The sequence below is a fragment of the Gossypium hirsutum genome, chromosome D08 (genome assembly GCF_007990345.1).
Source record: "Gossypium hirsutum isolate 1008001.06 chromosome D08, Gossypium_hirsutum_v2.1, whole genome shotgun sequence".
NCBI lineage: Eukaryota > Viridiplantae > Streptophyta > Magnoliopsida > Malvales > Malvaceae > Gossypium > Gossypium hirsutum.
Genome location: NC_053444.1, coordinates 43,857,872 through 43,883,405, shown reverse-complemented (window position 1 = coordinate 43,883,405; position 25,534 = coordinate 43,857,872). Strand labels below are relative to the sequence as shown.

The window sequence follows — 25,534 nt, the reverse complement described above, 5'->3', positions numbered from 1 at the left end:
ATTTTTTTTTCACAATTTTCATAAAAGATAGAAGATAATCGGAGTAAATTTGGAGAAAATTATGATTTTAAAAAATATTTTAAAAAATATATTTCGATATTTAGAAAAATAAATCGATTTTAGAAAGAGAAAAAAAAGCGTTCTGCAAAAAGTGTTTTCTATTGAAAATACGTCTTATAGGATGCGTTTTCTAATTTTTTTGAACACATTAGCTCATTTTGTCAAATTATTAAATGTTAGTGATTTTGTCCTTAATTTCGAGTTCTATTCTTCTCTTGCTTACATTTGTAATTTTATTTCATGTTGTTTCAAATTTTGCTTTTTTTTTAATTACTATTTTTATGACACTAGCTTCTTTAGTTAGATGGTTTAGTAAATAGTGATTTTATCCTTGAGACCCATGTTTGATTTCTCTTCTAAGCATAATTGTATTTTTCTATTTCATGTTGTTTCAAACTTTCTTTTTAATTAATGCTTTTAATTAATAAATATATTATTTTCAAGTTTTTTAATTAATATTTTTAATTAATAACTCTTTTATTTATCAAATCAAATAATTATATGTGTAATATTTATTTTTCAATATTTATCATGAGTGTAGTAAATTTTAGTATTATATATTTTTGTATCTATATTTGAAATAATTATTTGAAATATTTCACATATAAACATAATGATATTTGAAATAATTAATTGAAATATTTCACATATAAAAATATTTGAAATATCATACACACAATGTAGATGAAAAAATAATGATATTTGAAATATTTTACATATAAAAATAATAATGATATTTGAAATAATTATTTGATTTTATAATATTGGAAATCACCATACCCACAATTTAGGTAGAGAAAATAAATATTTTGCATATAAATATTATATATAAATGAAAATATATCAAAAAAAATTAGTTGATGTTTTTAAAAAATAAAATATATTTAATATAATGATAAATATCAATTTTATCAAAAAAATATTTTTATTATATAATAAAAAAAGCTTGAAACAGTATGATGTGAAAAATACAATTGTGCTTAGAAGAAGAATCGAACCTGAGACTCAAAAATAAAATTACTATTATTTAACCATCTAACTAAATGAGCTAATGTGTTAAAAATAGTAATTAAAATTAAAAGCAAAGCTTGGAACAACATGAAATAAAAATACAAATGGGAGTAGGAGGGAATCAAACCTAAGACTCAAGAATGAAATCACTAATATTTAACTATATGAAACAAAAGAACTAATATGTTAAAAAAGTCAGGAAGCACGCCCTATAGGATATACTTTCAATTGAGGTAGTTGAAAGGGAGCCCTATAGGATGCGTTTTCGTCTTCTTCCTTCAAAATCGATTTAATTTCCTAAATATCACAAAAATTAACCCATTTCTCTAATTTTTCTTTAAAATTTATCTTTTTATCAAATTAATTGTTAGTATCAAAATACCCCTAAAACATATTTTAAGAAATAATATTAAAATAGAATTATTTCTAAAATTTGTCTTATTTTGATAAAAAGAAAAACCTCCTAAAACTTAACCCCACTATTGTAAGATGGAAAGTAAAAATTTAATTAAAATTAGGTTTGGCAATTTCAGTTTTCTAAAAACATATAATAATAAATTTAGTTAGTATTTATATATTTTGTCAATTTGATCCTTATATTTTTTAATTCAATTTGATCATTAATCTTTTAAAAGAGTCAAATAACTTTTTTTAATAAAAATATTAACTAAAATATTAATTTTTTTAACGATGTTGAGCACATCTACTTCATTCTAATATGATACTATTTGTCTTATATGTTGCATCAACAAATAATTTAAAATTTATAAAAATATTTTAAAATGTATAAAAGATAAAAAATTGATAAAAAATTTAAAAAATTAGCAAGAAATATATATTGATTGCTATGCATGCTGTAATTTTTCAAAATTTAATGTTTTAATTAATATTTTCATTAAAAAATAGCAATTGGATTCTTTTCAAGATTGAAGGTTAAATTTTATTTCTTTTAAAAAGTTGATGCTCAAATTTAATTTAAAAAAAATAAAGACTAATTTGAAAAAAGATATAAACGCTAAGAGTATAATTTGTCATTATATTTTTTAAATAAAATTAATGAAGTATTTTATATGAATAAATTAAAACTATAGAGGGTTATAAGCTAATCATGATATATTTATTTTATAAAATATCACTATATATATGAAATGAAAATAATAATTCAGAGAATATATATAATATTTAGGGTAAAGGTTTTCTAAAAAATTTAAAAGATTGCAAAATTATTTTCAATAATTAAACCAACACTGTGATTTAAGACAGCGGCAAACTATTATCTTGCCAACCAAATGGAAAAAAAACCTTAAGAATAATTATCCATGCAAAATTGTATATATTCTTTAAAATTATTAAATTATTTTATAATTTCTACACATTTTTTTTGTAAAACATGATAAAAAAATTGTACATAATATTTCACTAATAAAATATTTTGAAATTTAATAGGAATATCTTTTTAATAGTTTGATGTAATTAATTATGTAAAGTTATTTTTTGCGACATTATATATTTAAGGTTGATTAATATTACAATAATAAAATATTAAAATATTTAAAGTGTAATTAAATGGTTTAAATTTTTTAAGCTTCAAATAATTCATCTTCTTTCAACAATCTTTCTCGTTTCAAATAATCATTGGTTAGTGACATCATCAATTAGTCGGCAAGACATCCATTTAAATCAGAAAAAAGAGATACGTGACACCAATGAAAATTTATATTGTTGTTGAAAATATTTCAAGTTTAATTAATACTAAAAAAGAAAAAGAAAAAGAAAGAGGCATTGATTTAGGATATATATCTCTAAGCAAGATTAGAATAGTTTTGTCGAAACCATTTTTTTTGAAAAATAAAAAGTTTGTTGTCGACTTAAAAATGAAAATTGGAGTCGTTACCGATCTTTTATTGAGGTGCGACCGGATCACCTTGAAAATAATTTTAGGTCTGCGAATTTTGAAAAAATAGGTTCGGAGTCGGTTACGCACGAGGAAGGGTTAGCACCCTCGTGACGCCCAAAATTGGTACCGAATTGATTGTTTAATGTCTTAATGTCGAAATTTTGAAAAGATTTTAAAATGCGATTCTTTTATCTTAAATAAAATAAGTTGGATGATTAGGCTCACTTATTTTAAAGAAATAAATTGTCACACTCAATAAGTTAGAGTACAACATTTTAAATCCTCGAAATTAAATCTCTTGACTTTTAAAACCTATTTATTTTGGGAAGGATATCTGATTATTTGGGTCAAATGAGAAAATCAAAACCCAGTAAGCTAGGGCCCGATTTCACAAAATTCCTAAATATCGAATATTGCTTTTATTTTTATTTGTTAGAAAAATCCTCGTATCGAGAAAACAATATATCATATCCAATGCATTAGGACACCACATATCGAATTCTCGAGAATGAGCTTTTTATTTTGGAATTTCTATGTTTAAATTGAAAAAGGGGTATTCGGTTATCTAAATTCAACAAGGAGAATTGAAGCCCAGTAAGTTAGGGCACAATCCTCCAGAGAATTTTGGATACCAAGTATTTTGAAGGTTTATGTGCAAAACGATTTCGATGTTTATCCAAACAAATGTAATGCGATTGAATGGTAGTGCATAATTCAAAATGACAATTCGTAAATTACGATACATGCTAGTGAACGATAAATCATCAAATAATATGAACAAGCAATAGATAAATTTAAACAAGAATGGCAACGATGATTTTAATCATATGATGCAAATATCAACATCAATATTCTAAATTAAATAACTCTAGCATCAATTAAAAGATACACCAAGATAAAAAAATAAATGAAAATAAAAATCAATATGTTCTACGTATAGGAATTTTAAAATAAATTACATACATGAACTCAAAATAGACTTGAAATAAAATAATAGCATATAGATATACAAAAACGAATTTTAAGATATAATTCAAAACAAAACGTTAAAATATATACATATTAGATCAAATTCTTACAAAAATATATATATTAATAAATAATGAACCAAATAATATCATGTCAAGTTTGAAAATAAAAGTATATAATAGACTCTAAAAAAACAATGTATGATAACTTTAAAACATATTAACTTGAAATATTAAAATAATATTAGAAATACAAACTAGATTTGTCAAAATATGAACTAATTCGATTTAAAATTAAACTAATAAAAGTTTAGTGAAAATTAAAACACGATCAAAAAAACAAAAATAAAATAAACTAGAGGAATGAAAATTAAATTGAAATTAAAACAAAATTAGATAGGTAAATAACATAAATGAAAATAAAAGAAAGACTAAATTTGAACTCGATTTAAAAACTGAGGGACCTCAACAGCAAATAAACACATAAATCCTGATATTCAAAATCAAACATGGGAAACGACACCGTTTGAACGTGGATCCATTTGGAATCGAGACCAAATGTGCGATGCAAATTAAAAAATTAATGAAAATCAAATTGAAACAACACAAAACGCAGAAGGGCTCATTGCGCAAAATTCCCATCGGACCCAAAACCCGCGGGTCACAGCCACCTCTGGGTCGGGTCATCGGGTATAGGCCAATATGGCACCGTTTTTGGAGCCATTAAAGCTGGCCCTAAACGGTGTCGTTTCTTAAACTCCATAAAAGTAAATCAAAACCCTAAAATCCCTAATGCTTAACCACCTCCTTTAAACTATCAGAAAAAAAAAAGAAAAAAAAACTAAGTCCTCTTTTCTTCCTGCGCCGCTTCAACGCCAAAAGACAGTGGCCTTCCGAAACCCTATGCACGACTCCGATTGCGACGGAGAGAGCTCAAGGCCGGTCACCAGGTGCGTTCTGAATCTTTTTTTCTTTTATTTGCTTTGCTTATGTATAAAAAAACGAATCAAAAAGAAAATGAAAAGAAAAAAAACCAGACAAACTTTCAGATTTTTACCTTTGGAATTCTCTTTCTCTGAATCTTTTTTTTTATTTCTTAAACTGTATATCTTTTACAGCGTTTGTATTGGCTTCTTTATAGCCCGAATTACAGAAAATAAAAAGAAATAAAAGAAATCCTCCCCCGAATCCCTCCTTTTTTCCTTATTTTCTGCTATATTTTTTTATTTTTGTTGTCGATTTCTACCCCTCTTTCGTTTGTTCGTCCTCTGTTGCTTTGCAGGTGCTTGTTGCGAGTTGTTGCAGGTGTCGTATGAGATGTACACGCGCGGACTTGGCACGGAAGCGCAGCACGCGCGGGGATCTGGTTCGGCTGCGGCGCAAGAGCAGAAAGCTACTGAAGGCTAGGGTTTCACTTGGAATCGGGCCATGTAAACTGGGTTAGAGTATTTTGGGCTCGGGTTTGATGTTAGGAAATTTGGATTGGGCTATTTTGGGCCTTCTATAAAAAAACTGAACATTTTATTTATTTTATATATCTATTTTATACTTTGGTTTTACTTGGGCTCGAGTGTATTGGGTAATTCAGGTTGGGTTTTATAATCTGGACTGCTATTGGATTATTGTTAATTTTGATTTGGTTTATATATTTGTGATTTTGGGCCCGGGCAAATTGGGCCTATTACAGCTGCCCCTCTTTGCTCATTATCGTGTAATGAGAATAGAACAAAGACAAAGAGGACCAATTTTGCCCGGTCGTGCTTGGACCTTGGTGCTTTTCTTCTTCAAGTGGCTCCATTCCATCCTACTGCATCTTTAGAGGTGTAGGAATTGCTTCAATCCACTCCACTGCAACGTCGGGGAGATAGGATTATCGACTTCAATCTGCTCCACTGCAATCTCAGAGAGATAAGATTTGCTTCTTCAGTCTGCCCCACTGTGACTTCAGGGGGATAAGACTTATTTTCTCAGTCTGCTCCACTGCAACCTCAGGGAAATAAGACCTGATGCGATCCATTCTACTGCAACTTCATAGAGATAAGATCTATTACTTTAATCCGCTCCACTACAACTTCAGGGAGATAGGATTATTGACTTTGATCTGCTTCCTTACGCTTGAAGATAAGATTCGCCGTCTTCGATCTACTCCGCTACTGCTTAGGGACAAGATCTACTATCTTTAACCTGCCCCATCGCAACCGAGGGAGGCAAGGCTGGTATCTTCGATCTGCTTCGCTGTCATCGCAGGAAGGCAAGATCTGTTATCTTTAACCAGCTCCACTGCAACCGATGGAGGCAAGGCTTTGTTTTCGATCTGCTTCGCTGTCAATGCAGGAAGGCAAGATCTGCTATCTTTAACCAGCTCCACTGCAACCGATGGAGGCAAGGCTTTGTTTTTGATCTGCTTCGCTGTCAATGCAGGAAGGCAAGATCTGCTATCTTTAACCAGCTCCATTGCAACCGATGGAGGCAAGGCTTTGTTTTTGATCTACTTCGCTGTCAATGCAGGAAGGCAAGATCTGCTATCTTCACTGATCTGTTCCCTGGGGAACATGACCTAATTATGCCTAACGATTAGGATGACATGATCAAAATGAATCAAATGCTCTTAACTAGACATGTGTGAATGGTGTTTACATGAATGCAGAATTTTATTTTTTGAGAATGATCCCGCTTAGGTTGTCATTACTCGAAGTTTATTAAGGCTTTATCACTAAAGTGCTATAACACCTTCCTTCTCGACTGGCGTTTTTTGAAGAAACATTTAGTCAGGTTGCCCCCACTGTAAACCTCAAAGTTTAATCCATTGGGGCGCCAAATTTGTACCATCATTCTCCCACTGTAATCCAAGGGTAGAAATATGGCTTTTCCTCAATCCTCTCTTATCCAATTCAAGGATACAGGATCTACATCGTTCTGGTTCCTTACACCATTCCCAGGGTGTCGTACCAAAGACTCATGCACAAATGGAGGCTCTCTTCTCTAAGGTAACCTCTTCCTATTGCCTGATGATCATCGTTTGCTTGTTTATTTAAGCTTTGTCATTAACACTACATCTTGTCATTTTGTTCAATCAATGTATTTGACAACAAAATCCAAAGAGAAAGTCCAAATTTAGACTCTTCCTTCTCAAATTTCCAACCTTAAGACCTGGTGTATTCTAAACAATAGTCCTGTTTCAGGCTCCTATATTATTTAGAAACTTTTCAGAGTAATATGCAAAACTTCCTTTGTGAAAATTTTATTAGTCCATTAATCATTATTTCAATACAACATGTTTGCAAAAAGGTCATAACAATGGATAAGAATAAAGTTGGTTCTGAGCATAGCTCGAGAGAACAAATTATCGAAAATAGTAAAGTAGGATGACAAAGAAATTAATTGGGAATCTATATCTTGGAAAAGAAAAAAGTATTCTGAGAACAACAAATAATATGGGAATTGGGTGCCCCAGATATCGCAGCTTGAACTTCTCTGTACAAACTTTCTGAAGACCATTTTGAGTTGGACATGTGTTTAGGAGATCTACAGTGCTTTGTCAATGCCCCAAGATGTCGCCTAACATTTCCTGTTGGTTCAGGCATAGCGAGATCACCATATGCCCAACTTTAATCAATATTTGAGCCGCCCTTTTTGGGTTTTCAACTCAAATCCCCTTTGGCCTAAGGTGCCTTTTGCGGGTTTTCCCCTTAGCCTCTCCATTTTTACTTTTTCTTTTTCATTTTTTCATTTTTCACCCTTTTTTTTTTGGAATCAAGGCACCCTTTGCAGGTTTTCACCTTGGTCCTTTCTCCTTCTTCAGGTGAGGTAATTCTTGACTGAATCTGAGTTTACAGGATTTGGCGAGTTTTACCATCTATCCTACTCAAGATCAGAGCTTCTCCGGAAAAGGCCTTTGGCATCCATTTTCCTCTAAAATCCTTTTGTGTAGGAAGAATCTTTCTCCAAATTAGGTTCCCCTTATAGAATTCTCTGAGGAAAACCTTTTGATTGTAGGCTCACATTATTTGCCTTTGGTACCTCTGACTGTACTAAATAGCTTTTAGCCTTTTCTTTTGATCAGATTGGATTCATTCTACTCAACTAAAAACTAGAGAACAGTGATTTCTACTTCAATTGGTAGAACTACTTCCGTCTTGTAAACCAGAGAAAACAGTGTTGTCCCAGTCAAAGCTCCGATAAATGTTCCAAAAAAACAAAGAAGGCAGATGGTAACTTCACATGCCAACCCTTGTAAGTCTCAGTCATTTTCCTTCAATTTTATTCATCTCTAGGCAATTTGGTGACGAATCATGGTGTCTGATTTTGACTTGATTTCAGACCTCAGCATTCGGGCTATTGTCCAAGTTCAATACCATCTTCTCTGGAATTCTATATAAGCATATGATGATATTGGCGTATGAAGCAGCTTCTAATGATCTAAAAAATGAAGCAATGCCCATTAGAAGTCTTCGATAATGGTGATGTTTATGCCCTATTTTGCTCAAAATTTGTGTCCCTTTTCGGGTTTTCAACTCAAAACCACATTTGGTCAGAAAGCGCCCTTTATGGGTTTTCGCCTTGGCCTCTCCTTTTCTTTTTCCTTTTTCCTTTTTCTTCTCTCTTTTTCATTTCCATTTTGACTTTGATTTTGATTTTGATTTTTCTTCTCTTTTTTGTTTTTGATTTTTTTTTGAAATTGGATCTGAACCCATAGGATTGGGCAAGTCCATGTTATCCCTTTCGATAAGATCTTCCACTTTTATATTGTATATGAAAAATCTTCTTTGGTATCAGATTTCTTTCCTAGAGCCTTTTGGGGCGCAACTACGACAGAAAATTCCAATCAACATCTTGAAGGGATGGAAACTCGACTTCAAATGGGCAAAGCTATGATGAGTCAACGAGAGAGGCATTGCCCTGGCGAAGAATTGCATTGTTCATATTGCAAATTTCTGACATCGTACTGATGTGCAGATTTCCTATTCAGCGGTTAACCCGATCATATCCTGGTATGATCATACAAAGACATCTTGAACTCTAGAGGTAACTCAACAAGGTCTTGCTTCGTTTTTGCGGTCAGGTCAATTCTAATATTCACCAAGCTCACAATTTCTAATGATTCCTTGTGAGGTAGGATCTGTCTATCCTCTTGTTCAACCATCATCAACAAGTACAGAGATAAGCTACGATCTATGTCATTTTCAAAGTCATGTGATCCCTCTAAAAACATATCTCGCTCAAAAGGAAAATCTGGGTTTGTAGCATGGTCATTCACGAAATTGATATCTGGGGACCCGTAATAAGTATCGAAGAATATACAAAAGAATGTATGAATTCATGTATAATTATTTGTACCATATGATATGAACGAATGAATAATAATTTGTACCATATGATTATGAATGAATGAATAATAATTTGGAAGAAAATCCAAAAGAATGAAAGAATCTGGAATTGTTTGTAAAGAATGAAAGTATTGGCTCAATAATAATTGCAAAGATGTATTTCATTAAAATAATAACGTTCAGACATGAGCCTATTTCACAAAGGAAACTTCTATCATTTTTAGGCTAAAAACAAAAAAAATGTTCTGAATATTACTTTAAAAAAGCTCTAAAGACTATAGGGTTTTCTTTCGCAGTTGAATTGCTTAGAACACTTCCACGTTTATAAGGGCGGATATCTAACAAGGTCCCTTCTTCAGTTGCTTGTGCATTGCATTCACTCAATTTATCAATTATGATTAGGTAATGGATTTTTCGTACTGGAGGAATCATCAAATTTAACGACGCCCATACTAATAAGTCTTTCAATCAGTTTTTTAAAGGCAATGCAATTTTCTATGGAATGCCCCGTATTTCCCGCATGATATTCGCATTGTGCATTCGCATCGTGCCATTTGGGGTACGGAGGCTGTGGGGGTTTTGATTAGAAAGGGGAAACAATGTGCGCGTTGAATAAGCTTTGATACAGCTCCTTATACGACATCGAAATTGGCGTGAACTGGAGGTTATCAGTGCCTTGTTTCACATAAGATTCTTGTCTTGATGAACCTTGTTGACTAGCGACCCCTTTACCTGGATAGCTTACTGACCTTGAGTAACTTGTGTTGTTCACCTCATTTTCTCTTCTCCTTGGGGTTGACCTCTTATCACTCTCTTCCGCCTCAATTTTTTCGGCTCTTATAGCATTCTCAATCATTTCACCATTCATAACTATGTCAGAAAAGCTTTTTGTTGCGCTTCCTAACATATGCGTAATGAACGGGGCCTTTAGTGTATTGATGAAGAGCATTGTCGTCTCTTTCTCTAAGAGGGGTGGCTGAACCTGGACTGCAACCTCCCTCCACCTCCGTGCATACTGCCTAAAACTTTCGCTCGATTTTTTTTGAAATTTTGCAAGGTGATTCTATCGGGAACCATATCCGTTACATGACCGTATTGTTTCATGAATGCCTGTGCTAGGTCCCTCCATGAACCAATCTCAGTACGGCTCAACTGATTGTACCATTTCGACGCTGCTCCAATGAGGCTATCCTGAAAACAATGTATTAATAGCTGATCATTGTTAATATACCCAGTCATTCTCCTACAGAACATGGTGATATGGGCTTCTGGGCAACTGGTCCCACTATATTTCTCAAATTCAGGCATCTTGAACTTGTGAGGGAGTACTAAGTCTGGAACCAAGCTCAGATCTTTTGCATCGATTCCATGGTGACTTCCGGCGCTTTCCAAGGCTTTGAATTTTTTCTCCAACCATTTACACCTATCTTCCCACTGTTTTGGCAATTCTGCGGTTGCCTTTCCTTCCTCAGCTGCTTCATCAAAATTCGGGACAGCAAGATTAACCAGATTATCACCAGGGTTATGACCTGATCCGGCCAAAAAGTTAATCGATAATGAAACATCGGTTTGAAACCTCTAAGGCCTAATGGAAATAGAGGATCTGCGTGGAGGTACCTCAGTCTGAACCTGCGCATACAGAGGCATAAATCCTGGAGGATAGGAAGGTCTATCCTTGTCTTCTTCTTCATCATTTACCATAGGACCTTTCCCTTTATCTACTCCATTAGTCAGTAGATGGGTCAATTCAGCCATTGCATCTTTTTGAGCTTTGATCAATTTTTCCGTCATGTCTTGGATTTTGTCTAGCCACTCTTGCATTTGCACTTGTAACCGTTCTTGCATATCTTTTTGCATTTGCTCTAGTTTCTCTAATCTTTGGTCCATTTCCTTAGTTTTTCGGCGAGTACCGTATTGATGCTTAATGGGTGAGCTTTTGTCGGTTTCCAGATTAGCTGTAATAAATTTACTCATTTAGACTCTTTTAATGGATTTTTATGCATACGATGTAGATGTATGAAATGCATGCCTAAAGAGACGTTGATTCTGATTCAACTACATTTAGAAAACTTTTCTAGAAGACAAATTTCTTTACATAAAACGGATACATGTACGACCTCACCCTCATATTCCAAGAAACAACATCGATCTTCTTCTTCATGCACATGTTTGAGATAATCTCACCAATTTCTAATAGATGTCACTGCTAGCTCCCTTTCTTGGTCTTGGTCGCGATCCATCATCTGCCCATCTTCATGAAGCTCGTCAGCTTCTTTGAGGGAGTTGGAACGTCAAAAGCTCTTAGACAATCACCTTGAATCCTCAGGTTACAAAGTAAAGATCACAAACTCTTCCATCGCTCTTCTTGTGTTTCTCAGAATATATTCAGGCAACCGTATTATTTTCCACTTTATCAAGGAATACGTATTCCATGACAATCTTTCTAATTTAGTAATCGAGACTGAATCAATATCTCTTTCCTAAGATGCAAATGAAAATGCAATGCAATCACAATTAAAACAAAACAAGAGGGGTTAGTACAAAACAGAAGTAAACAAGGAAAATAGAAAGTACCTAATCAGGTAACCACTAGGGATTTGGAGTGGCTCTACCTAGGTTAAGTTCCTAAGTCCACTATATGAGGTTTGGTTCTAAAGTCAAGGTACCCGAACCAACAGATTCCTCGATCTTTACCCATTATAGACTCATACAGACCGAGTTCGGTTTAGGGGAATACATTTCCCCATGGCTGGACGGAGATGAAAATCTCACGAAGACATAGGTACGGATGTATCCCGAAAGTTATCCACTATCCTGCACGGAGGTGAAAACCTCACGAAGGAGTAGCTTCTCACTCTCACTTAAAAGGGAAAGACTAACAGTCTTTATGCAATATGATGCCAAGGTATAAAACAGTAATTATACAAACAAATGCAAAGAAAGGATCGTAATTTTTCAAATCAAATTTTCAATTTTCGATAACAAAACAAGAAACAATCAATTTTACGGCTTGACTCTCTAAATGCATCCCTAGTGGAGTCGCCAAGCTGTCGAAACCATTTTTTTTTGAAAAACAAAAAGTTTGTTGTCGACTTAAAAATGAAAATTGGAGTCGCCACCGATCTTTTATTGAGGTGCGACCGGATCACCTTGAAAATAATTTTAGGTCTGCAAATTTTGAGAAAATAGGTTCGGGAGTCGGTTACGCACGAGGAAGGGTTAGCACCCTCGTGACGCCCAAAATTGATACCGAATTGATTGTTTAATGTCTTAATGTCGAAATTTTGAAAAGATTTTAAAATGCGATTCTTTTATCTTAAATAAAATAAGTTGGATGATAAGGCTCACTTATTTCAAAGAAATAAATTTTCACACTCGATAAGTTAGAGTACAATATTTTAAATCCTAAAAATTAAGTTTATCTCTTGACTTTTAAAACCTATTTATTTTGGGAAGGATATCTGATTATTTGGGTTAAATGAGAAAATCAAAACCCAGTAAGTTAGGGCCCGATTTCACAAAATTCCTAAATATCGAATATTGCTTTTATTTTCATTTGTTAGAAAAATCCTCGTCTCGAGAAAACAATATATCATATCCAATGCGTTAGGACACCATATATCGAATTCTCGAGAATGAGCTTTTTATTTTGGAATTTCTATGTTTAAATTGAAAAAGGGGTATTCGGTTATCTAAATTCAACAAGGAGAATTGAAGCCTAGTAAGTTAGGGCACAATCCTCCCGAGAATTTTGGATACCAAGTATTTTGAAGGTTTATGTGCAAAACAATTTCGATGTTTATCCAAACAAATGTAATGCGATTGAATGGTAGTGCATAATTCAAAATGACAATTCGTAAATTACGATACATGCTAGTGAACGATAAATCATCAAATAATATGAACAAGCAATGGATAAATTTAAACAAGAATGGCAACGATGATTTTAATCATATGATGCTAATATCAACATCAATATTCTAAACTAAATAACTCTAGCATCAATTAAAAGATACACCAAGATAAAAATAAAAATCAATATGTTCTACGTATAGGAATTTTAAAATAAATTACATACATGAACTCAAAATAGACTTGAAATAAAATAATAGCATATAGATATACAAAAACGAATTTTAAGATATAATTCAAAACAAAACGTTAAAATATATACATATTATATCAAATTCTTACAAAATATATATTAATAAATAATGAACCAAATAATATCATGTCAAGTTTGAAAATAAAAGTATATAATAGACTCTAAAAAAACAATGTATGATAACTTTAAGACATATTAACTTGAAATATTAAAATAATATTAGAAATACAAACTAGATTTGTTAAAATATGAACTAATTCGATTTAAAATTAAACTAATAAAAGTTTGGTTAAAATTAAAACACGATAAAAAAACAAAAATAAAATAAACTAGAGGAATGAAAATTAAATTGAAATTAAAACAAAATTAGATAGGTAAATAACATAAATGAAAATAAAAGGAAAGACTAAATTTGAACTCGATTTAAAAACTGAGGGACCTCAACAACAAATAAACACATAAATCCTGATATTCAAAATCAAACAAGGGAAATGGAACCGTTTGAACGTGGATCCATTTGGAATCGAGACCAAATGTGCTATGCAAATTAAAAAATTAATGAAAATCAAATTGAAACAACACAAAACGCAGAGGGGCTCATTGCGCAAAATTCCCATCAGACCCAAAACGCGCGGGTCACAGCCAGCTCTGGGTCAGGTCATCGGGTATAGGCCAATACGGCACCGTTTTGAAGCCATTGAAGCTGGCCCTAAACGGTGTTGTTTCTTAAACCCCATAAAAGTAAATCAAAACCCTAAAATCCCTAATGCTTAACCGCCTCCTTTAAACTATCAGAAAAAAAAAAAGAAAAAAAAACTAAGTCCTCTTTTCTTCACGCGCCGCTTCAACGCCAAAAGACAGTGGCCTTCCGAACACCATGCACGACTCCGGTTGCGACGGAGAGAGCACAAGGCCGGTCACCAGGTGCGTTCTGACTCTTCTTTTTCTTTTATTTGCTTTGCTTATGTATAAAAAAAATGAATCAAAAAGAAAATGAAAAGAAAAAAACCAGACAAACTTTCAGATTTTTACCTTTGGAATTCTCTTTCTCTGAATCTTTTGTTTTTTTTTTATTTCTTAAACTATGTATCTTTTACAGCGTTTGTATTGGCTTCTTTATAGCCTGAATTACAGAAAATAAAAAGAAATAAAAGAAATCCTCCCCCGAATCCCTCATTTTTTCCTTATTTTCTGCTATATATTTTTTTATTTTTGCTGTCGATTTCTGCCCCTCTTTCATTTGTTCGTCCTCTGTTGGTTTGCAGGTGCTTGTTGCGAGTTGTTACAGGTGTCGTACGATATGTACACGCGCGGACTTGGCACGGAGGCGCAGCACGCGCGGGGATCTGGTTCGGCTGCGGCGCAAGAGCAGAAAGTTGTTGAAGGCTAGGGTTTCACTTGGAATCGGGCCATGTAAACTGGGTTAGAGTATTTTGGGCTCGGGTTTGATGTTAGAAATTTGGATTGGGATATTTTGGGCCTGCTATAAAAAACTGAACATTTTATTTATTTTATATATCTATTTTATACTTTGGTTTTACTTGGGCTCGGGTGTATTGGGTAATTCAGGTTGGGTTTTGTAATCTGGACTGCTATTGGACTGTTGTTAATTTTGATTTGGTTTATATATTTGTGATTTTGGGCTCGGGGAAATTAGGCCTATTACAAGTTGAATATCTTTACATGATAATCATGTTTACTACAAGTATCAATCTTTAGCTGATCCTAATTTTTGTAAATGTAAAACATCACAATTTTTTTAATATATTTAAATTTACCTATTTAAATATCTTTAGTAAATGAACCTAAAAAAATAACTAACAACTTATTATTAAAGTTTATTTTTATTGTATTAAATTGTTTTTAATATTGTTAATAATTATAAGAAACGTTGCCTTAAACGAGATGATTGAAGTAACTTTGTCTTGCATGAGACTTACCACCAGGCGTAGAAATTTAATGAAATTTAAAATATTCATCTTCCTTTTGTATAATGTAGAGATTTAAGTAAAATAAAAACATGGAGTGGTTTACATATAAAATGCCAATTGTAGCAAATCAACTAAATCTATTTACATATAACAAAGGACCTTAGTGGCACACACTCACCATCTCTCTCTCTCTCTTATCTTATGCAAAATGATTAATTTTTATATTTTGGTCTTAAATTTGATATTTAATATTTATATATTAATTTCCAACAGAATTTAATTTTTATATTTTTATAAATTTATTAATTACTTCAAATAGTTAATATTGTTAATTTTTCAATTAAAATATTACATTGTTATATATAATTTGAAAACGAATCTTTAAATCTATGAAGTTGAGAGATTAAATTCTTAAAAATAAAAATTGAAAGATTAATTCTAAATGTACGAAATGTAAAGACTTAGACTCATGGTTGTTTGAACATATAGAATCAGCTGGAGTACCAGTCCAAAGAGAAACATCAGACCGATCGACTTGAGAACCAGTATGGGCGGTTTAGAACTAGGTTAAAAATCAATTATTTTCCAAAATATTTTTATTTTTATATCTTTTAATGATTCATTTAATTGAACCACACCAACCAATGGTCTAACTAATTTGACCTCCGTTTTGATTTTGAAAACGTTAGTTAGAGTACGTTTAATCATCAAATTTTATTCTATAATCTATAGCAAACAAATAATCAACCCAACACAACACGTAAATACAACGTACTAATTAAGAATAAAATTAATGTATGGTTTTAGTCAAAAAAAAAAAAGCAAAAAGATTACATTAAATGTTAATCCTTATTATTTATTTCCTAAAGCATAACTCATACAGCACCTTAAAAGCTAAATATATTTTGCTTCTTTTCCCTTATTGTTGTAAAGTCAATAAATTCTTCACGGCATCTCGTATTTTGAAATTAAATCTCATTGTTCGAAATAGAGAGTTTTGTAGGATGCAAGTTCTTAAGTTAGATCTTCAATTTCTTTTTCTTCAGTGCTTCCATCTTATGTTATAATGGTAATCCGATAAGAACATAACAAAATACATTGTTTGGAAATTTTTTCAAAAATACCTTGAATTGAAAATTGAGTGAACATAACAGTCATCTAGTAAAAACATATAAATAAATGTAATAGATTGAGTGAAAAGCTTTTCAAAATTACTATGAATTAATTAAAACATAGGAGTAAAATTCTTAAAAGAAACAAAAATATTAGTAACAAAAATTTAAAAATTGTAAATAAAAACAACACCTTTCAAAATAAAATTTGTAAGTTGAAAAAAACATGTAGTATTTATAGTTTTATTGGTGGATAATTAGAATTGAAAGATCATAATGCATTAAATATTAAATTACTATTTTAATAAATAATGAAGATTTTAATAGATAATTATAATAAAAATAATTTTATATCGTATGTCATTTATGAATTTTGAACATAAATAAACTTGGAACTTTTAAATATTAAATTTTATTTTAACAGATAATTATGATAAAAGATGTGAAAGAACTAAAGATATTTGTAAATACACTTGAGCAATACTTAAGACCAATATCAACTGCTTCATGCATTAAGTATGAATAAGGTAGTAAACAAATAACACACAACATGTTTACAGAGTTCAGTTTCTCTATATTTGTAGGACATCGTTCAAAGAGATAATCCACTACTTAGCAACTCGTACAACAAGTAATTATAACCTCTAACACTCACTAGATTAGACTCCTCACTTTTGTACCTAGTATCTAGAGAATTCTCCTCTAAGTTTTCCCCTGAAAACTTAGGACAATAATTAAGTAACACACTTGATTATTTAGTCAATGCACTCATAAGAAATGTTCCTCAATGAGCAAGAATAAGTGATGTCTGGTCAGTACATCATCATCTATACAAATCTCATCAATTTACAAGCAATTAAGACTTGCTAACATACTACTCAATTACTATTAATTTTCCCTCAAAACCAACAAAATAATAAGCAAAAAGAATATTTTCAATGAGCTCAGGTAAGTTTTGAATCTTCAAGATATACTTCCAGGGTTTACCCAATTCAACCCAATACCACCAAACTTGGAAAGTCAATTGCCTTGATCCCATCCAAATCAATCTCAAAGATATGTTGCTTTAAATAGTTTGGATACTAAAGATGGACTTGCAGTCATCCAAACTATCAGTAAGAATCAAAAGTGCAATGATTTTTATTGCCAAAGTTTGCCAACTTAAACATGCCAGACACTAGTGGGCACGACTCTTTGACATTGCTAAAAAACTGTCTCAACAATCTTCACTTTTGGTAAATTTTTGAACAAAACTACAATAGGAGAACATACTCAACACAATAAAAATTCTTCCCATAAGTAACTACCCCTTAATCAATCATACTTAACTATTAACATAATCAAGCAAATCAATCATTAATGTCAAAAAGATGATGATCGCATTAATGATCAAAATACTAAAAATTATATTATATTAAACATATTTGAAAAGGGTTCATAAAATAGACAAAGTAACACAATGCATGTTTAAAGTTTCAAATTACAATCTTTAAAATAAAATTTGAAAAGAAAATATTTTAAAAAGAATAACAACAACCAATAACTCTATATCTTACTCGTATTTTTTGTTCAACATTTTGCCAATGAGTTATTGGAGTTGCTTGGCCAGTAGATCATTACTGATGGATTTGGCACGATGGAAAGTTGCTTGGAGTTGTTGGATAACCTGTTCTTGTAAGTCAATTTTAGCATCAAGATGTTGCAGCATCATCTACTTGAATACTAAAAGTTGTCTAAGAGTGCCTACCTCAATGCCAATAGGTAGAAGCACTGCACCTACAGGTTGAGCTTCACTAGTAGGAACAACTCCAAGATTGGCCTTAGAATGCTATCTTTCAAGCTAATTGTAAGAAAACTTTGATTTTGTAGGTTTTCTCTCATAATTTTTAGTTGCAAGAACAAGTTTAGAGTTTTATTTGCAAAGAATTTGAAAAATAAGAAAAGGTAAAGGAAAAAGCTTAAGGTACGTTGATAACTCTTGAAAAGAGTTATATTTTATGCCTTTGGACCTAGTTAATTGCCTGTACTTAAGAACATTTAGTTGCATTTTAGGACATTTTCATTAGTACATTTAGCATCGCATTAGAACTTGGGCTGCGTTTAAATATTAAGTATTTTTAATTGGTCATGGAAGGACTATGTTTTGTGGTAATGGTAGGTGCAGGATAAGGAACAAGAAATAAATGAGTGAAGTTTTACTGGGGCAAAATGGTGGTCAGATTGCCAGTTTGTATGCCGTGGCAATGCTGGGAATGTGTCCAGTCAGCGTTCAGTGCATATCAGTTTCAACCAAACTCAACTTGTATCAGATAAATCTGCCTAGAAAATAGGAAAAGATAAATCTTAAGGCTATTGGAATTATCCTGAAAAAGGACAAAAGCAATTTAAAAATAAAAAAGGAGGAAACTCTAGACGTGTAACCGGGGGTAGAGATCCTTAGGCAAATTAGAAGGTAGCGGCTGAATAGAGATAGGAAGAGGAAAGACGTAGGTAATCCCTCTCACCACCTTAGGGCATTGTGCAGCTAGAGTGTGGATCGGACAAGCGAAAGCTATCTTCCCGACGTTCTTCCATTATTTCTAATATGTTCCTTCGTGAATTACAATTATGAAAATGATGTTTGAGTTGACTGTTATTTGCCAACCTATGAGTTAAATCTCATAGGGTTGGGATTACTTTGATGAAACTTTAACTGTCTTTAATGGATGCAGTATAAATTTGAATTATCTTTACTATTTTATTCAATTGTTCTACTCTTTAAAATGTATGTGAGCAATCCCTAGACATAGTTGACTATGCAGCATACCCTTAAATTAATCTAAATTTTGAAAAGATTAGATTAGTTAGACCTTGATTGAATGATATGGAAAGTCCTCAACAGATATTTGTAATAGACTCTAAACATAGAGTAACGTTCATACAAAAGGGAACAATGCAATGTACCTTATTAAAGGCCTATAGACACATGCATTACAGCTTGAGGTTTCTGCCTTTGAAAGAAGCAGGCCACTTTAGAAATCTTATGAGTAGTAATTTAAGTATGATTTTGCTAAACCATTGCTGACAAGAAAAGTAGATTCTTAATAATCCTGACCTTCCCACTCAACATCGCGTAACCTTTATCTTTTTTCGTAGCATTTTTTCCGTTGCATCCTAAGTTGTGTATTTATCAGTTGCATATTATTCGTATACTCATTTCTATAATTGTCATTACATTTCTACTCTCTTTTTGCCATAGCATTTCAAGCATTCATTAATTCCACATATCGCATACACTATTATTCTTTTCAATTGCCATAACATACTTACCATAGCTTTACTAGAGTATTAATTGCATTTTATTATAATAACTTGACCACTTTAGTGCCTCAATCCAATCCTTGTGGGAATGATACTCATTCATCACTTTATTACTTGATCCAGCGTGTATACTTGCACAATTCACATATCATATTCACACACGACAAGTTTTTGACGCCGTTGTCGGGGATCGGCAACTTGGTGTAATTTGGTTTGGTTGTTTTACTTAATTCTATTAGTTCTATCTAACTTATTTTAATTTAATTTCTATAGATTTGTTATTAGTACATGAGAAGAGGCATTCCTGCTAACAAAGAGTATCATTTTTGACCCAGAGATTGATAGAATTTTATGAAGAAGGCAGAAAAAGTTGCAAAAAATGGCTAGGAATGGGAATGATCCTGATCTTAATTATAACTCGAATGGTCAAGATGCTAATCCTCCTGTTCGAAGGGTAATAACAAGTATGAATGATAATTTGAATGGTCAGGGCGTTGATCCTCATATCCATGGGGTGATAGATGATCGAGACAGACCCATTCGAGAACATGTTGTGCCAATTTTGGATGATCTGAATCCAGGGATAGTTAGACCTCAAATTCAAGTACAATAGTTTTAACTAAAATTAGTAATGTTTCAGATGTTACAAACAGTAGAACAGTTTGCAGGATTGCCCATTGAAGGTCTAAAATTGCAGTTACGACTTTTCCTAGAAGTTTGTGATTCGTTCAGGCAATAGTGTGTGTTCCTGAAGACGCCCTGAGAATTAAATTGTTCCCATATTCATTAAGAGATCGTGCGAGAGCATGGTTGAATGCTTTGCCATCGAGGACAGTGATATCATGGAATGATTTTTGCTAGAGGTTTTTACTATGGTATAATCCACCAAACGTGAATGCCATGCCTAGAAATGACATCACATGTTTTCAGCAATTAGAGGATGGAGCATTATATGAAGCTTAGGAACGATTTAAACATTTAATTCGGAAATGTCAATGCATTGATTTCAACACTAGACACAGATGAAGATATTCTATAATGGGTTGAATGCACATACAAGGATGGCAGTTGATTCATTTGCCAATGATAATTGGTTGGATAAATCTTATAACAAAGCATATGATATTTTGGAAAAGATTGCACAAAATGATTATTAGTATCCGACCACGAGAGTTGGGACGAGCAAGAGAGCTAATGGTACCATAGAGCTTGATGCAATCACTTCATTAGCTGTTCAGATATCATTTTTATTTAATATAATCAAAACAATGAAGAGACCAACTGTAGTTTAGGAGATAAAAGCAGTCGAGCTAGCATGCATTAATTTTGGTAAAGATCATGTGTTTGATGAATGCGTATCAAACCCAACATCGGTATACTACATAGGCAATTTTAATTAGAATAATAACCCCTATTCCAACACTTACAATTTAGGGTGGAAACAGCATCCAAATTTTAGTTGGAATAACCAAGGTACGGGGAGTTCACATAATGTTGCAAGACAGAATATCTACAATGCACCGCCTGGTTATAATCATCCTATGCCAAGGCAAAATGCTCAACAAGGTCAGGTATCATCTTTTAGAAGCTTTGTTGAAGGAGTATATGACAAAAAAATAATGCTGTGATTCAAAACCAGGTTGCATCTCTCCGAGCTCTTGGAAATCAAGTAGGGTTAATAGAGAATGCTCTAAATTCAATGCCACAAAGAGCATTGCCAAGTGATACTGAAAATTCAAGAACCCAAGGGAAGGAGCAGTGCAAGGGCAGTACTCTTAGAAGTGGGACTCATTTGATGAAGTTGTTCAAGATGCCATGGTAGAAGAAGATAAGTTTAGCTGCAATCAAAAAAATATCTCAAAACCTACTGAACAACAGAAAGCATTTAAAAAAGGTACGAAAAAAATGTTTTGACAAAATTTGATCATATTGCCAACAGAAATGCCACAGCAAAACAATATCAACAACATGAAGGACGACCACCTCTACCCTTTCCTTAGTGATTCCAGAAGGCTAAACATGATATTCAGTTTAAAAAGGTTTTTAGATGTTTTGAAGCAACTCCATATAAACATACCATTAGTAGAAGCTTTGGAGCAAATGCGCAGTTATGTAAAATTTATGAAAGACATATTGTCAAAGAAGCGTAGATTGGGAGAGTTTGAGATTGTTGCTCTCACTGAAGGGTGTACAACAATGTTGATGAATAAACTACCTTCGAAGATGAAGGATCCAGGGAGTTTCACTATCCTGTGCTCAATTGGAAATCATTATCTTGGTAAGGCATTATGTGATTTAGGAGCGAGTGGATAAATTTATCTTTCCTAATGCCTAAGTCTATTTTCATAAAGCTAGGAATTGGGAAAGTAAGACCTACTATGGTGACTTTGCAATTAGTTGATTGATCCTATGCATATTTGGAAGGTAAAATTGAGGATGTACTGGTAAGAGTGGATAAATTTATCTTTCTAACTGATTTTCTTATTTTAGAATTTGAAGCTGGTCAAAATATGCCAATTATCCTTGGAAGACCTTTTTTTGCTATAGGTAGAACTTTAATTGACGTATAGAAAGATGAATTGACGATGAGGGTAAATGATCAACAGGTTACTTTTAATGCTTTTGATGCTTTGAAATGTGTAGGCGAAAATGAAGAATGCCACACCATTGGTTTGATAGAAAGAACAGTGGAGGAAGAATTCAACAGAATTTGCCACAACAATTCTGATAATAACAAAGACTCATTAGAAAGGATTGGTGAAGTGCATTTTGAAAAACTCGGAAAATTCATGGAAGCCAAACAGACATTGGAGAGACTATGGAAAAAAAATACTATTTGGATTTATCGAGACATTCATTCAAGCCTCCAAAACATTTTATAGAGGAACCTCCTACATTGGAGTTGAAACATTTGTCACAAAATTTAAAATATGAATACTTGGGAGATAACAGTACCTTGTCGGTTGTGATTTCTACAAAATTTACATCCAAATAAGAAGTCAAGTTGCTGGAAGTCCTGCGATAATTTAAGAAGGAGCTAGGATGGAACCTTGCTGATATAAAGGCAATCAGCCCTGCATTTTGCATGCATAAAATCTTGCTAGAGGATTGTCATAGCAATTCTATTGACCAACAGAGAAAATTGAATCCGATAATGAAAGAAGTTGTCAAGAAAGAGATTATCAAGTGGCTTGACGCATACATTATTTACCCAATCTCAGACAGTTCGTGGGTAAGCCCTATACAATGTGTGCCCAAGAAAGTAGGTGTGCTAGTGGTTAGCAATGGAAATAATGAGCTCATACAAACTCGCATGATCACAGGATGGAGAATGTACATGGAGTATTGGAAGCTTAACAAGGGAACTAGGAAGGAGCATTTCCTCTTGCCATTTATTGATCAGGTGTTGGATAGGTTAGCAAGGAAAGCTTTCTACTATTTTCTAAACGGGTATTCAGGGTATAATCAGATTGCCATAGCTCCCAATGACCAAGAGAAGACAACTTTCACGTGTCCATATGATACTTTTGCATTTAGATGGATGCCATTCAGATTATGTAATGCCCCAACAACTTTTCAGCATTGTATGATGGCCATATTCTTGGATATGGTGGAGAAATTCCTTGAAGTTTTCATGGAAGATTTCTCTGTATTTGGCAACGATTTTGAAGATTGTTTGAAAAATTTGGAATTAGTTTTGTGCCACTGTGAGGAAACAAGCTTTGTCTTGAACTAGGAAAAATGCCACTTCATGGTTCATGAAGGAGTTGTCTTAGGGCATAAGATATCACAGCGAGGAATTGAAGTAGACTGAGCAAAAATTGAAGTAATAGAAAAATTACCACCTCTCACCAGTGTCAAGGGTTTTAGAAGTTTTCTAGGTCATGGAGGATTTTATAGAAGATTCATTAAGGATTTCTCAAGGATATCTAAGCCCTTGTACACACTGCTGGAGCAAAATAGATCCTTCGATTTTGATGAACATTGCTTGGGTGCTTTTGAGGAATTAAAGAAAAGACTAGTAGCAACACCAATTGTAGTAGCTCCAGAATGGACCTTGCTGTTCGACCTCACGTGTGATGCCAGCGATTATGTCGTGGGAGCAGTGTTGAGGTAGAGGAGAGACATAATACTTTATGCAATATATTATGCTAGCAAAACTGTGACGAATGCACAACTTAATTATACCACAACGAAAAAAGAGTTGTTAGCTGTGGTGTGCATGTTCGAAAAATTTCATCCTTATCTAGTGGGTACCAAGTTCACAATTTACCTAGATCACTCGACTATTAAGTACTTGGTGCATAAGAAAGATGCCAAACTGAGATTGATTTGGTGGGTATTGTTACTATAAGAGTTGGACCTGGAAATTCATGATCAAAGAGGACTGAAAACCAAGTGGCTGATCATTTGTCAAGGTTAGAATTGGGTAATGTAGATGGCTATGATAACTTTATTAAAGAACATTTTCTAGACGAAAAGTTGTTATTTGCCAAGGCATTACCTTGGTATGTCGATATAGTGAATTTCTTAGTAAGTGGTGTGATGTCGCCTGATTTAAACACCCACAGAAGGCAAAAATTTCTTCATGATGCTAAGCACTATTATTGGGGTGAGCCTTTCTTATTTAAATAATGTATCGATCAAATCATTTGGAAGTGTGTTCCTAATGAAAAAAATACATAATATTTTGTAGCATTGTCATTCAACTCCTTATGGAGGACATTTTGACCGCTAAAGCACTTCAGTCGGGATTCTATTGGCTAAAATTGTCCAAGGATGCTCATGAATCCTGTCAAATGTGTGATCGTTGTCAAAGAATGGGGAATCTATCTAGGAGATATGAAATGTCGCTGTAAAGTATATTGGAGGTTAAGTTATTTGATGTATAGGGAATAAACTTTGTGGGTCCATTTCCACCATCTGTAGGCAAATCGTACATACATTTGACAGTAGATTACGTTTCTAAATGGGTAGAAGTGGTAGCCTTAGCTACTAATGACACTAAGTCAGTACTAAAGTTCCTACACAAGAACCTTTTTATAAGATTTAGTACACCTGGAGCCATTATCAACAATGAAGGATCCCATTTTGTTTGTAAAGTTGTGGCCAATGCCTTGCGCAGATATGGAGTGAATCATAAGATTGCTATGGCATATCATCCCCAGATGAATGGACAAGCTGAGATTTCTAATAGAGAAATTAAACAGATTTTGGAAAAAATGGTGAACCCATCTTGTAAGAATTGATCCACCAGACTGGATGAAGCATTTGTGGGCCTATCATATTGTGTTCAAAATGCCATTAGGGATGTCGCCTTTTAAACTTTCTTATGGGAAACCATGTCACAAAGCATTTTGGGCTATCAAGAAGCTTAACATGGACTAAGTTATTGCTAGAAATAAAATGTTGTTAGAGTTGAATGAAATGGAAGAGTTTCAGCTACAAGCATATGAAAATGCTAGACTATACAAGGAAAAGACCAAGCAATGACATGATAACCGAATTATGCCAATGCAAATTGAACCAGGACAGCAGGTATTACTGTTTAATTCTAGACTTAAATTGTTACCTAGTAATATGAAACCTTACTGGTAAGGTCTTTTTGAAGTAGTTCAACTATTCTCAAACTGAGTTGTTGATACAAAAAACATGAAAATGAGTGTTACTTTTAAAGTTACTGGACAACGCTTGAAGCACTACTGGGGTGCTCATGTATGTTTTATAATTTCTTAAAAGATGAGTTCTCCCATATTAAACTAAATAAATCACAACTTTTCCTTATGATGGTGATCATTTTATTAATGATTGCATTTTCTTGAC

At 33.0% G+C, this 25,534-nt stretch overlaps 1 protein-coding gene across 1 annotated transcript; it reads left to right on the top strand.

The window, feature by feature from the left end:
* The first annotated feature begins 21,652 nt into the window (after window positions 1-21,652).
* On the top strand, window positions 21,653-23,447 carry LOC107906737 (uncharacterized). The gene is made up of 4 exons (XM_016833832.1): window positions 21,653-21,989; window positions 22,202-22,258; window positions 22,355-22,473; window positions 22,743-23,447. The coding sequence occupies exons 1-4, from the start codon at window positions 21,653-21,655 to the stop codon at window positions 23,445-23,447; spliced, it is 1,218 nt and encodes a 405-aa protein (XP_016689321.1).
* Window positions 23,448-25,534: the final 2,087 nt, after the last annotated feature.

What these genes read in the sequence shown, in the direction of transcription:
- LOC107906737 (XM_016833832.1), top strand. Translation starts at nt 21,653, where the DNA reads ATGCCACAGCAAAACAATATCAACAACATGAAGGACGACCACCTCTAC. An exon ending in AATTGGAAATCATTATCTTG is followed by an intron (nt 21,990 to 22,201) that starts GTAAGGCATTAT and finishes TTCTTATTTTAG; the next exon opens with AATTTGAAGCTGGTCAAAAT. An exon ending in AAGACCTTTTTTTGCTATAG is followed by an intron (nt 22,259 to 22,354) that starts GTAGAACTTTAA and finishes TGAAATGTGTAG; the next exon opens with GCGAAAATGAAGAATGCCAC.